At 40.1% G+C, this 14,774-nt stretch overlaps 1 protein-coding gene across 2 annotated transcripts in view; it reads left to right on the top strand.

Annotated features, from left to right (window-relative positions):
- The window catches only part of EPHA3 (EPH receptor A3), a 305,552-nt gene that overhangs the window by 272,138 nt on the left and 18,640 nt on the right, over positions 1-14,774 (top strand). For both annotated transcript variants that reach the window (XM_078848068.1, XM_073305634.2), the window contains exons 14-15: positions 9,671-9,820; positions 14,222-14,415. In XM_078848068.1, coding sequence (XP_078704194.1) covers positions 9,671-9,820; positions 14,222-14,415 — 344 coding nt within the window. The remainder of the gene's footprint in view (positions 1-9,670; positions 9,821-14,221; positions 14,416-14,774) is intronic.

The raw sequence follows: 14,774 nt of genomic DNA, 5'->3' as shown, positions 1-14,774 counted from the left end.
ATGTTCATTTTTTAAAAAGCTAATTTTTGGACCAGCTCTATTCATGACCATCTGATGGTCCTGGGGGTAGGGAGGGTTTATGTGAAATCAAGCACATTTAGCCACTGTGGTGGGGCTTGTGTGAATCAGGTCCCTCAGTGGTGACTATTCTAAGTGATCACTTCCAAGTATGGTTGTTGCACTGCAGGATTCCTCCCCTTCCCTGCATAATTTGTATGCCCGCCAGCTGGAGTGAGAGAACCTTCACCTGGCCTTAGCAAGGTGGGTGAAAAGGAACAGGAAGGGAAAAGAGATTCTCTCAAGAGCAGGAGAAGGGAACTTTTCCCCAACCCTCTACTCCCAGCTTAGGTATGACCAGATATGGGAGCTCACCAGAGCCAGGAGACCCCAAGGAGTGGAGTGCCTCTTGTCTGCCTTCTTGATTGCACTCTGCCTGAAGAGGCACAGAGATGAGACTCTCTGCTACTCCTTCTTTTGTTTTGGTAAAGGTGGAGTGGAGCATGCCAAAGAATTCATGCCATGGACCCAGGGCTGAGGAAAGCCTGGGCCTTTTCCATTTTCCATGCTCAAGTCTTAAAGGGGCAGGGCAATAATTTTCCTTTGGCCATTTTTTCATTATTTTGGAGCCTGCTGCTACTGCCTGAGGCAAACGACATGATGGCCTCTTTAAGACCTAAGAAACTTGTGACTCCCTGGTATGCTGGAACAAAAAGGTGCCTGGGGAGAAATAGCTGTGCATCAGACAGTATAGCAAAAGGCTTAAAAAGGAAGTGGAGTTCATTGAAGATGAATCGTGTGTGCTGAAGTGTGTGAGTTGCAGGTTCCCTGAGTCGGAAATACAGAGAAGAGATTTATGTGATACTGGAATTTCTGGTCTATGCAGGAATCTGATGTTCCAATGGTAGTGCTGAAGTCTTCTTTTCTGCCTACACTCCATCTCCTTTCTATGTCTCTCTGCTTATTTACATTTAGATAAAGAAATCAGATGTGAAGAAACCATTTTGCAAAGCTCATGTGCTCATGTGTGTTTGATAAACCCCATCTGCCATTTATGGCACACACACAAACTACTGCAGGAAGTTACCAACATGATTAGAATCTCTTAATACAATCTAGACCACATCAAATTTCGTTCACAGGATAAATGGGAGACTGTATAGACATCCTTTGAAATGGCATCAGAAAGCATGCTCCAGAGGTGGGGAAGTCACTTTGTTCACCATTAAGACATCACTGTTTAGCTCTGAGATTGTTTAGATCCTCATTTGATTTCCCTTCTACGATAATCCAGAGTGCCTGTGCTGCTACTTTAAATTCATATGGGTGAAAGGGGGGGCAGCTGGATTGGTGATTGTCACAAAAGTTTGGTGATAAGATAAAGGAGTTTCAAAGCTCCGGGCTGCCAGTACAAATCCAGTCCAGGTCAGTAAGAACCACACGTTACTCTTGTGTGATGACCGTTCTAGGTGAAATGAGTTGGTGGTTGCCCTCTGGAAGGTGCGAGTGCCATTTGTTACAAAAGCCACCATTTACTTTTGTCTCTAGCTGGCATTCTTGCTGGCTGTCTCAGCAGAGAGGGCAGTGATTGAACAGGCATGTGTATAAAAGCTATCTTCACACATCTACAAAGTGTGGGTAACACTTTCAAAAGTGTCTAGATTCCATTTAAAAAAAGTGATCTAGGCACTTAAGTCTCACTTGGTCGCTTTTGAAAATTTTACCCTGAGTCCTTCTCAGTTCTGTTTCAGGCTCATTAGCAAAGAGAAGGAAAGTTTGCACTGCTGATGCCTTGTTATTTAGCTAAACAGAAGACTGTTTCCTAGACTGTTAATCCCAAGAGATTTCACAGCCACTAAATTCATATGAAGGAAAAAAAGGGACCAAGTTTTAAAATAATGGAATAGTCCCATAGAGTTTAACATATTTACCAGCTAAAGGGAGGGGTACTAGTTACTCAGAAGCTTTCTGAAGTTGACTAAAGAAATCAAAGCTGTAACCGTATTTCCAAATGTTCACTTTCAGATAGTGAAATAAGATATCTTAAGTGGCTTTGTTGTTTGATAATCCAGGCCCCAGTCCTGCAAAGAGAACTCATCCAGGCAGAGCCCCTGTGCATGTACAGACCCTCTGTGCAGAGCCCCAGTCACTTGGCATACACTTGTGCCATTCTTTGCTCAGGAGCAGGGCCTTGATATCTACATTTCCATTAGGAATATAATTCTACAGTCTTTATAAATAAGTAATCAGTAATACTCATGCTGTTCTGCAAGTCCTCTGAAGCCCAATGTAAAGATCACACTTGCATAAGGGCCATAGTTGTGCTTCTCAGATACATAATATTTATGTACTGTAAACTAGTGACTACTTTAGACCACTATTTAAATGCACATTTAGGCACATCACCAGTGTGCCTGACATTTAATTGAAGAACGCAGTCCAATTAACTCTTAGTCGCTCTCTCTTCAGTCATAGTTCTAAATCCTGCCCTGTGTTGTGTGGGTGCCTTGGAGGGTGAGACCATAGGAAGCCCCTCTTGCTCTATCCCACCTCCCCTAAGCATTTACATAGTTACAGGGTAGGATTGTCACCTACCACTCAAGAGGACACTACCTCATGGGTTATGTCCATTAATGTACAAGGGGAATCACATTCTGCTAGTTAAGGGAATTGGTCAGGCCTCCAGCAGCCACTCTGAGCCATCCTGTCCTGTACCAGCCAGATGGCTCTTGGACTTACCTCATGCCCAATACAACACTGATTCTCCTGTCATGTGACCCTATAGAATATGGGTCTGGATTTTGCCCTTTAATTTTTGCTGCCAAATTCTTCTAACCCGTTTGTTAAAATCTGTTTCTCTTGATTCCTTTCTTCCCAGGCACTTGGTCAAGTGTCCATGACTTTCACTTTCTAACTGATTATAAATAAAAATATGAGATTGGGATACGTAGGCCTGGAAGCAGCTGCTGTGTGTTGGAGTAGCAGATGCACTCGAAATAAATTGAAGTCTTTGTTTAGTTTCAGCAGATTTATGCTTCACAGTTCAGATACAGTAAGAATCACAACTCTCTTCGACAGCAAACAAAACCTTCAATTACTACCGACACTTTTGCTCCAGCACACAACAGCAGCTCTCAGACCTAGATAGCCCTGGCTACTGATTTGCTACAACCAAGGTCTGTAGCTGCTGTTTCTGCAACTATCACCTACTCCCTCCTTGCATTTGGGTGAAAGTTCTCTTTTCCCTTTGTTTGAAAGTATCCCACATTTTTACCTTTTTGTGAGGCACTTACACAGGTGATGAAACGAGAGGTGACTGACATTGCTTTGCTTATATCTACTGTACTTAGCGTAGACTTTCCCAGGGTTTTTTCTGGGAAAGTGACCCAAGTGAATTATATGAGAGAGTGGAAGAGCCATAGTTTGGGACACATTCTGGAGGGTGTTATATTTTGTACATTGGTCTTAATTTGTATGTCTTGTCAGTCAATGAATGTTTGCACAGTCTCCCTGAACTTCAAGTGGGTGTATTTTAAAAAAAAAATCTAAGAAATAAATTTAGTGTAGCAGTTGAAAGTCACTGTAGTGGGCTAGGCAGAGGGGAAAAATAGAGAGAATAAATAACATAAAATAATATACATTTTTAGGTAATCAGCTCCAAGTGTGTTACAAAGACATTTTCTTACACTATGCCGTGTGCCGTAGCGCTGTAACATTATATATTCAATTCACTAGCTATAGTAGCATTCAGCCATTTGAATTAGCTGAGCTTGTGCTTTTCGTTTTTTCTTCATATGATCATATAAAGCATATTAATAAGCCTGTGGCTTTGTTTGAGGCTAGGGTCATGATTAGGAACGGGTGCAGAGCTTCTGCATTATGTTACTACGAGTGGATCTGGTGGGTTACCCTCAGTATTTTTATATTTTTAATTTCTATCAGTATGATAATGTCAAACTCATACTGACATAGCAGGAAACTAAGAGCCCCTGGTCTTAAAATGTTGCCAGATTCTAAAGTAATGACATACTCCCATACACATGTAACTGTCACGTGACTCAGACACTGTCTGATATGACATTATTCTGCATGCCTGGACAGGTCCCCACAACAGCCCTTTGTTTTCTCTTGGTTACTTTGTTTTCATCAATGCTCCACTATCAGTGCTTAAGCTGGGGTGCACCCATTTCACAATCCTGGGGTTCAGCTTCACATCTTTCTTTAAAAAATAAAGAAAGAGGAGGATGCAGGGGCAAAAAGAGTCTAGCTTGCTATTTTTTCCCTAGTTACACTTAAAAAGAAACTGTGCTGCAAGTGTACATAATGGTTTCTTGTCTTCAGAAAATAAATGGAAAAAAGGACACAAATAGGTAACAGTACATATGCATGTACATACTTATACACTTGATTACACCTTTTTTTTTTGGCATGCACTGGTGGGTCTCTGTGGGCATGACATTCGCATGCAGATTTCTGTAGGCATAACTATAGGTCCTCATTCTGAAATTTGGTTCTATGGATTCCGGTTTGCCCACTTGCTTTTAATTTTAAAGAACAGTAGCCCAGCAATATTAGCCAGGGTTTTGCCTGTGTTTATGGAAGGGGCTTTGAGATGTAAGAAGCCCCATCTTTGGCAAATGCCCATTTATGTTTCACAGCCTAATAGAAAATGTTTGATTTAGTCTATTGTGTGATTAACCGTAAGTTATATGACGTCTTTGCTATGGGTAAGTCATAAAAATGAACCAGATGTGTTCTGTTGGTGTTCATGTAAACTCCAGCTCAGACAAGCATTTCTTACAGAGAAAGAAGATGGAGGAAAAAAGATTCTCCTACTTGAGCAATCACTAAGTGCTCTCTTCCAGTTTATTGGCTTTTAAAACTAGAGTAGCTTGTATAGTTTATTCAAAAAATGGATGAGTGCATGAAAATTCCAAGTTCAGTTTGCTACAATTAATGGGACTGTTTTATTAGTTATTTAAAATATGTGGAAATATGTGAAAATGTTGCACCAGTTTTAAGAAAAAATCCTTAGTTTTTGGTGCTGAAATTATAGTCTGATAAGCAGGACCCATTCAATGTCAGTGGATACTTGTAGCTAAAATAGCTAAAACACCTTGCTAAAAGCTTTGGTTTCACTCACGTTTATGAAAGCCTTCTTCCGTCTCTCAGTAGAAGTATTTCCCAGGAACATTGCATAAACTCGTATTTGATTTTCAATTCTGGTTGCTTGGGTTCTATAATCTGATTTTTAGAAAATTCTAGTCACATATGAGAGATTCTGTTTGATTTTAAAATATTACTTTTGAAAAAAAAATTAAATGTTTTCTGTGGAATTTAGATCTAAAATGGCTCAGTTTTCTCAAAATGTTGAACTTTAAATGTTTTAAACTAGCTTTCCAGTTTTATTTTCTACTGTTTTCCTTTTTTTTTTAATACATTAATTAAATTTTAGACTCTTCCTCTTTTGCATGAATTCGTAGTTCTGCAGTGAAGGCTGACAAATGTGCTGTTGCTTTTGACTTGAAATTAGTGCCAGAATTTCCTGCCATATACTGTGCTGACTGAATAATAGCTTCCATACAACATGCAGTTGAAATATTTCACTTTGTAGTATTACGGGTCCTAGTCCGATCTGGTTATGAAAATGGTGTATTGTATCCCTTGCTTTTAAGTTATGTAGATTTATTATGCTTCTTATATACTTGTACCTCTATAAACCTATCAGGTATTGTGATAGGGGAGCATAGGAGTTGTATGTTTCTCAGAAGTAACTCATATATCCCAAGATCTAAGGGTGTAATCTTGGGACCATTGAAATCAGTGGTCCCAGGATTTCACCCCCAATGCATAGATGAATGCCTTCAGTATCATGAACAGAGCTATGGTAGACACGTAGGAGAGAAAAAAAGCTCTTCACTTTCAATGAAATTTAACTTTGCGTAGATAGGCACACATTCTTCATAAAATCAATGAAAATGTGCATAAAAAAAGAACTTCTGATGTTTTACCGAATTTGTCTTTCACGTAATAATTTCTAGAACACTGGAGACTAATGCCACTATTTTTATTAATTAAATATTTTTTCCCTTTAAGATGATGTCAGGTAAGGACTTTGTGCTTCCCCTCAATGAAGGGCTTTCCTTTCAATCACAGACTAATTTTGGGCCCTTGACATCTGGTGACTTCTACAAGATCCAGTCAGAATGGTCTTGATTTTAGACTTGTACTGTAAGTTATATTTTATTGTTATTTCCCATGTTCCTGGGATGCCTACATTTTATCTACACGTATGTGTCAGCCAGACTCTTCCTTTTCTAAACATTTTCAGAAGCTGAAGCTAGTTGGGGTGGAAAGCACTTAGGGCTGTATGGGAGTCAGATCCAAATTTGCATTTATTCCCTTGCATTGTGGTGTTAGAAATTGGCACCCACTTTCTCTTCAGGAGAGTAAAATTGTATTTTGCAACCATTTTAATCTCACTTTGTTCTTGGCTCTTAATTCAAGATTGGCCATGACCAGGTCAGCTCCTAAATCAGTTCCAGGAATTCAGACTTTTGGTGTGTCAGCTCTTGAAGGCTCTCATTTGACATCATCTTAAGAGGAATAAATAGGCTATTACCTGCATGTAAGAAAAATAACATCATTATTTTCCTAAAATAAACAGAATGTTATATTAAATAGCAGGTATTAAACGGGAATACTCAGTATCTGAAGGCAGTTGATGTTTGCACTGAGTTGCTTATTCATGGAATGGGCAAAGAGCAGAGATGGCTATGCTGATTCTTTTGGATCTGGCCAGGGTATTTAGTACCATTGGCCACAACATGGTATTTACATGTCTGTAAACCTGGTGGTTTAGCTGGAGTCGTGCTTGGGTAGATCAATTATTTTTCCTTGGAGAGGACCCAGAGGCTAGTAGCAGACTGTTGTTCATCTGCTCAAGTCCTTTGTCATGTGGTGTACTGCAAGTGTATATTCTGCCTGCCCTCTATTCATTGTGTAGATGAAACTAGTAGGGGACAATGTGAGAGATTCTGGGTTGTAGTGCTGTAAGTATGCTGAAGATGCTTAGCTCTCTGTCTCAATTTCTCCCAAATCAGATGGTGCAATCACTTGGCTTTCCTGGTTAGATTGGTGAGCTGGGAACACCTGGATGAATCGCCAGAAGTGATATCTGAATCCTCTCTTGAGGGAGTTTGTCCCGTGTTTTTCACACAGGTTCACAATATAGGATCCACTGCTGTTTTAGAAAGCAGAATAGTTGCTTTTTCCCTATCTTTGCTTAGCTAGGAAGTTGCAACTTTTCCTATCGAAGCAAAGCTCAACAGTTATCTGTTCCTATGTTGTCTCCTAGCTACAAACTGCAAAGTGCCTATCCTTGAGGATCTCTTAGAAAATTCACTTAAACGCAGAATTCTGCTGCCGACATACTCATCGGTGTTTCATGCTGGCAACACATTACATCTGTGTTCCAGAGACTGAAGTGGGTACATATTCATTTCCAGATGTAGTTCAAAGGTTGTGTTTGATCTATAAAAGTCCTTTGTAGTTTAGGTCCCAGGTAGCATAAAGGTAATTTTACCCTGACAGTTGAAAGCAGCTGGGACATGTAAGGAGACAGTCCCTAGAATTGTACTTCTGAAGACTGGACAGACTCAGTGTAAGGCCCTTGCTTCTCAAATCACTTTCCCCTTCCACTGACAGAACCCAGTCATGTGTTATGGTTTATTGTTTACTCAGGCTGTTTCTGAGCTGGTGAGATGAACAGGAGGGTTTCAGTCGAGAGACTTTTCAGAGTTGGAGTGTATATGGGTGTGGGTGTGTTTTGTACCTTTAGATTACAGCTCTTCTATTCGCATTTACTTGTTTATTGTGTGACTCTGGAGAGACTGCTATAGACAAATTGTATGCTTAAAAATAAATACATATAATAGAAATAGTGGGTTGAAGCAGTGGGTTTGGTGATTAACACTCTTGGATTCAGGAAAGTTGGGTTTAATCATCAGTTCTGCCACAGACTCACTGTGTGACGTTGGGCATGTATGAAAAGAGGACAGTATTATTCCTCTTCCTCAGAGAGGTATTAAGACCATACATTTCTAAATGTTTGTGTGGCTCTCTAATGCTATAGCAGTGAGGGCTGTGGAAAAAACCTACAAATACAAAGCATTTTACTCAGTGTGAGTAGGGAACATTTCATATTGGGTGTTGAGTCTGAAAGAGGAAGACTGTTCTGGGAAGTGGCTTCAAAAACTGCCCTTTACTTGTTTGGGGTTTTATTTACAGTGATGGGGGGACAGCAAAAGGGACTAAACCCACCCAATTTTGAGTGATTCATGTGACGTGAAGGTTGGTGTAATGGTTAGGGCATGAGCCATTGGCTCAGGAGAACCAGGTCCACCACAGACTTCCTGTCCCTGCGGAAGTCTGTTCCCCAACTCTTAAACGATGATAATAGCCCTTCCCTGCCTCACAGGGCTGTTTTGGGATCAATGCATTACAAATTGTGAGACACTTAGATTATACAGTAATGGAAGTTCCTATATAGATATCATTTGAGCTGAAGCCTGAGCTGGATCTTTCACCAGTGCTACATATACTATACATCCCTGGTGTTGGAACCTACTTAAACCTGTCATTGTATTCTGCATTCAATTATATTCATTTCTGAATTATTTTATGCCAAAGTTTTATTTTACTGTGTAATATGGGCTTCTTTTCTCATGCATGACCCCAAATCATAGACTTACAGATTTCTGTAAAAGCTGGCGCCTTTGGAAAGTGACTCAGTCTCTTCCCTCTAGTTCTCGTGTTGCAGAAACGCAGCCTGAGGCTCCTTGCGTGCATTTTGTTAATTTGGTTTATGGCATGAAACAGTGGCCTCAATCAGGGAGAGATGTTCCCCATAACAACAGGTCTAATTTTAACAGTAGTTTTTCTTCTCTTCCAAGTTTAAATCATTTAATAATGGCTCTTCTCATGACAGTAAAAATGTCTTAGGCCAGATTCTCGCCTGTACAAAGGGGTGCAAACAGAGTAGTTGTCCCCTGACTCTAAGAGTTGATCGATGCTAGCCCTAACCCCAGCATTTGTCTAATTATGCCCCTTCATGTGATCCACGTGGATCTTATGCAAGCAGAGAATTGGCGTTAGTGAAGGAGAGCTGCATCACTTCCCCTCCCTCCCCCAAAACATGAGAGTGGGGCAGGGAGCGTAGGAGTCAATTCTGCCAGTTTTACACTAACAGGAAGCTCATCTGCACTGGCTATTTTGGGACATGATCTGGACCCTTTGCATCATTTGGACAGCATAAAGGGGTTGGAGCATAATTGAGGAGCTGACCTCTGACGTATTATTGCTTCTCCACCTGAATTCAGTGAGACTGGCTCATCAACCCTTTCTTTAAGTGTAAATAAATAAATTGATGATTTGATTTACATAGAAAAAATATATACACGTAGAGCTTCAGAAAAGTTTTGTGATACAATATAATGCACTGTGTGTTACATAAACCATTGTGTATAAGAAATGGCCTGCTTCCATGGCAAATGGTAATAGAATTTTGTAGCTTAAGGTATTTACTAATCCATATGATAAACATGGCTTCAGGTAACAAAACCTATGCAGATGTACATGTGTTACAATAATTAAAAGATTTTTCTGCTTCCAGGGGGGGAAGATTCCAATCCGATGGACATCGCCAGAAGCCATTGCATACCGCAAGTTCACATCAGCCAGTGATGCATGGAGCTATGGGATTGTCCTCTGGGAGGTGATGTCCTATGGAGAGAGACCCTACTGGGAGATGTCCAATCAGGACGTGAGTATATTGTAGTCCTGAGTTATGTTCTCAAATAAAGAATCAAGCTGCGTGAGGAAGTGGAGCATAATGAAGCCAGGTGGCTCCTAGTTTTTGACACTGACATTGAATAAGATGTAAAAAGGAAAGTTTCCAAGTCTCCCTGCTTATAGAAAAGACCTGTAGAATTTAAATGAAAACGACAATCTTTCTAAAAGGTTTTTGGACCACGATGTAGAATGTAACAGAGAATTATATTCGTGGTGTGATATTCTAAAAGATGATTTTAAAAAAATCTACAGGAAAGATGTCATGTTCTTTTACACTCCAAGGGTTTTTAGAGCCATTTTAATTGAACCAGGCTACATGTCTGTAGATCCCTTTTGGTTCCATCTCTATAACAGTCTGTATATATTTTTTTCCATAAAGGTTGAATGCACACAGTAAGTTGTTATTGGAACCCGTGAATAAGATAATGGAAACATTTGTACTAAGACTTGAATTAAACAAAAATTCTTCTGGAGGCAGTCAACAGATAACATGGGGAGATAGTTTCATTTGTTTAGAAGACCTTTAATGTGGAGTTATGTTTATGTAACATCAGTAAACTATACAGGTCTGCCATCCTTTTTCAGTTTAATTAATGCATCTCTGCTAACATATGTGTTTTGTTAGAGGGATAGCATTTCCCAAAGTAAAATTATTATTAAAAAAAAAAAAAAACCTATCGTGTTGTTTCTCTTGCTTTATTCCACATCAGTCAATTATAACCCACAAATTTTGGATAGAAGTAAAACTATAGCTTTCTGTCACAAAAGGGGTGGGCATAGATTTTCAGAAGATTTTCTATACCCAATTTTTAACACTAAACAAACAAAGGAGCAGAAATGGCAGCTCGAATCAGGCAGCAGAGAATTTTCTTTCCTGCTTTGCCTACAAATGTGAATATAAATACAAAAAAATCACTCAAAAAACAAAACTGTCCCTTTCAACTAAGGACTCTTGGCTATATCTCAAACTTGAGCAGAAAACTGTATTCTTTTTAACTGGGTGCGATAATGTGTCTGCTATTGGTCAGGATTAATTAATTACATTTAGATTGTAGTGGGATGCCTTCCACAATAGCTGTTCATATTAAAATGAAATTCAGGGCAAGTGTATGTGTGTGCTTTTTTCACAACAGGGCTACTTATACCACATAAAGTGTTTCTAGCTGACTCCTGTCTCAAACCAGTTTTCACTGCTTTGGAAACTAGCAATCCTGAAAACACAAATGCTAGTGTAATATCCCCTATATCATCTTCTAGTTTGGATATGTAATTTGTAACTCATTATGCAAAATCTATTCTCTGGAGTGGTAAGGAGGATTGTAACACCAGGAAAGAAAGAAAATGGTAGCATATACAAAAATCTTATAAAATTTTAGATGCAGGGCTAAATTTTACATCTAGTCTCTGATTTCAATGAGGTTAGGCCTAGGCAAACAAGATAATTTGACCTGCACTGTACAGTAGAAGGTATGAAGTTGTCATATTAGCAACCTGCTGCCAAAATGAGATCTATTATGAGCTAAAGACTATGTGGTATCCTCTCTTCAAGGATTCCCATACTCAGAATTTCCATTGGGATGTAGATGAGGTATCCTATTGATTACAATGGGAGTTCAGCTGTGCATAGAGGAAAGCATATGGCACTAAAGATACCTAAATGGTGGCTGTGATGGTTTAGATAACAGAACCCCCACCCCCCGCTGGGGATGCCAACTGATATGCCAAGACTACTTCTGCCCCTGCTTTCCCTGCCAGCTTGGGACTCCAGCACCCTGTCTTGCTGAGCCAGACACGCCAGTCTGCTCCAACACAGACGCAGGGTACATGCCCCAAAGCTGCAGACTTAACTGAAAGCAACTTAAGAAGTGTTCCTGTCTTTAACACTCAGATACCCAACTCCCAATAGGATCCAAACCCCAAATAAATCCCTTTTACCTTGTATAAAGCGTATATGGGGTAAACTCATAAATTGTTCGCCCTCTATAACACCGATAGAGAGATATGCGCAACTGTTTGCCCCCCACGCAGGTATTAATACATACTCTGGGTTAATTAATAAGTAAAAAGTGATTTTATTAAATACAGAAAGTAGGATTTAAGTGGTTCCAAGTAATAGAAGATAGAACAAAGTGACTTACCAAGCAAAATAAAATAGAGCACGCAAGTCTATGTATAAGAAAACTGAATACAGATAAAAACCTCACCCAGTAAGATTCCTTTTACAGACTAGTCTCCTTCTAATCTGAGTCCAGCAATCACTAATTCCCCCCACACAAACACACACACCCAGTAGTTACGTCCTTTGTTCCAGTTTCTTTCAAGTATCCTTGGGGGTGGAGAGGCTATCTCTTGAGCCAGCTAAAGACAAAATGGAGGGGTTTCCCCGGGGTTTAAATAGACTTTCTCTTGTAGGTGGACACTCCTCCCTCCCCCTGTGTAGAATCTGAGCTACAAGATGGAGTTTTGGAGTCACATGGGCCAGTCACATGTCCATGCATGACTCAGAACTTACATGTAGCAGCCGTGGTACACATGCTACCTTGAATGTCCTCAAGTAGACTTCTTTTGTGGATTGGAGCCTTCCAAGTTCCATTGTTCATGAAGTGCTTCTTGATAGGGCACTTAACTTGCAAATTCCTTTCTAAAGAAGCTGACCAAATGCCTTGCTAAGGTTATTTAAAATCAAACAAGTATACAGCCAATATTCATAATTTTGAATACGACAATGACACATGCATACAGATAGGATGAATAGATTCAGTAGATCATAACCTTTACAGAGATACGTTACATGACATATGTAGCATAAAACATATTCCCCTTATGTCATATATACATTCATAAGCATATTTCCATAAAGCCTTATGGGGGGCACCATCACAGTGGCTTTGATGTCTTCTGAAGTATAAGTATTAATACTTATTAATGAAGATATTGGAAGTAAATGATCAATAATCAGATTGGGAGTGACAATTTTTATAATCCTAAATGGTGGACAGTTGGGGGACAATCTGATCTTTGGTGTAATAGCGCCCACATCTTATGTAGCATTTTCGTGGCTCTAATCAACGTGAGTTTGGAGAAGTTTTTTTTTTTAGAGTCTCACCTTCCTTATACTCAAAAAGAAAAGGAGTACTTGTGGCACCTTAGAGACTAACCAATTTATTTGAGCATGAGCTTTCGTGAGCTACAGCTCACTTCATCAGATGTTTACCGTGGAAACTGCAGCAGACTTTATATACACACAGAAATCATGAAACAATACCTCCTCCCACCCCACTGTCCTGCTGGTAATAGCTTATCTAAAGTGATCAACAGGTGGGCCATTTCCAGCACAAATCCAGGTTTTCTCACCCTCCACCCCCCCACACAAATTCACTCTCCTGCTGGTGCTAGCCCATCCAAAGTGACAACTCTTTACATAATCAAGTCGGGCTATTTCCTGCATAGATCAAGGTTTTCTCACATCCCCCCCACCCCCATACACACACAAACTCACTCTCCTGCTGGTAAAAAACTTCAAATCCAGACTCCAGCGAGAAACTGCTGAATTGGAATTCATTTGCAAATTGGATACTATTAATTTAGGCTTAAATAGAGACTGGGAGTGGCTAAGTCATTATGCAAGGTAGCCTGTTTCCTCTTGTTTTTTCCTACCCCCCCCCCAGATGTTCTGGTTTAACTTGGATTTAAACCTGGAGAATGGTCAGTTTAGATGAGCTATTACCAGCAGGAGAGTGAGTTTGTGTGTGTATGGGGGTGGGGGGGATGTGAGAAAACCTTGATCTATGCAGGAAATAGCCCGACTTGATTATGTAAAGAGTTGTCACTTTGGATGGGCTAGCACCAGCAGGAGAGTGAATTTGTGTGGGGGGGTGGAGGGTGAGAAAACCTGGATTTGTGCTGGAAATGGCCCACCTGTTGATCACTTTAGATAAGCTATTACCAGCAGGACAGTGGGGTGGGAGGAGGTATTGTTTCATGATTTCTGTGTGTATATAAAGTCTGCTGCAGTTTCCACGGTAAACATCTGATGAAGTGAGCTGTAGCTCACGAAAGCTCATGCTCAAATAAATTGGTTAGTCTCTAAGGTGCCACAAGTACTCCTTTTCTTTTTGCGAATACAGACTAACACGGCTGTTCCTCTGAAACCTTCCTTATACTGTATCTTAACCTTCCTGTAGCACTTTCTGTATATCTAATTTGCTGCATGGTTTACTTTGCAGATAAACCAGAAGTGTTACTCTGCAGAAAACTGGTGGATAAACACATTTGTTTAAACATAAAGTGTCTGTGCTAATGTGTTTCACAGGACTGATAAAATAAGTTAATTTAATTGCCTAAACTTTCTAAAATCTTTTATCCTTGGTAGGTAATCAAGGCTGTGGATGAAGGGTACCGCTTGCCACCTCCTATGGACTGCCCAGCTGCCTTGTATCAGTTGATGCTGGACTGTTGGCAGAAAGACAGAAACAACAGACCCAAGTTTGAGCAGATTGTCAGCATCCTGGACAAGCTGATCCGTAATCCCAGCAGTCTGAAAATAATCACCAATGCGGCTGCAAGGTGACATGTTAAATTCTACATCACACTTGTTGAAAATAAATGTTTGCGTTCTCCACCTACAGTAATTAAAATATGTTTGCTTTGTCCATCCACTTTCACAGTTTTATCCATTGCTTATTTGCATGCTTGAAGGCTAGAGGAAGCTTTCCGCTCTCTGGTCAGAAGAGATTATTGTAAATAAAAATATAACAGCTGTTTGTTTGGGCTGGTGAAACCCAGCTAATTTTAAACTGAGACAGGTAAGTGTTAAACTTGGGTAAATGAATATCTCAGGTGCAAGTCACGTTGGTTTTGATCCTGCAATGTGCGGAACTCCCTGACCTCCCACTGACTTCAGCTGATGCTGAAGGTGCTTAGTA

This window comes from Lepidochelys kempii, chromosome 1 (genome assembly GCF_965140285.1).
Source record: "Lepidochelys kempii isolate rLepKem1 chromosome 1, rLepKem1.hap1, whole genome shotgun sequence".
Taxonomy (NCBI): domain Eukaryota; kingdom Metazoa; phylum Chordata; order Testudines; family Cheloniidae; genus Lepidochelys; species Lepidochelys kempii.
This window is presented reverse-complemented; position numbering and strand designations above follow the sequence as displayed.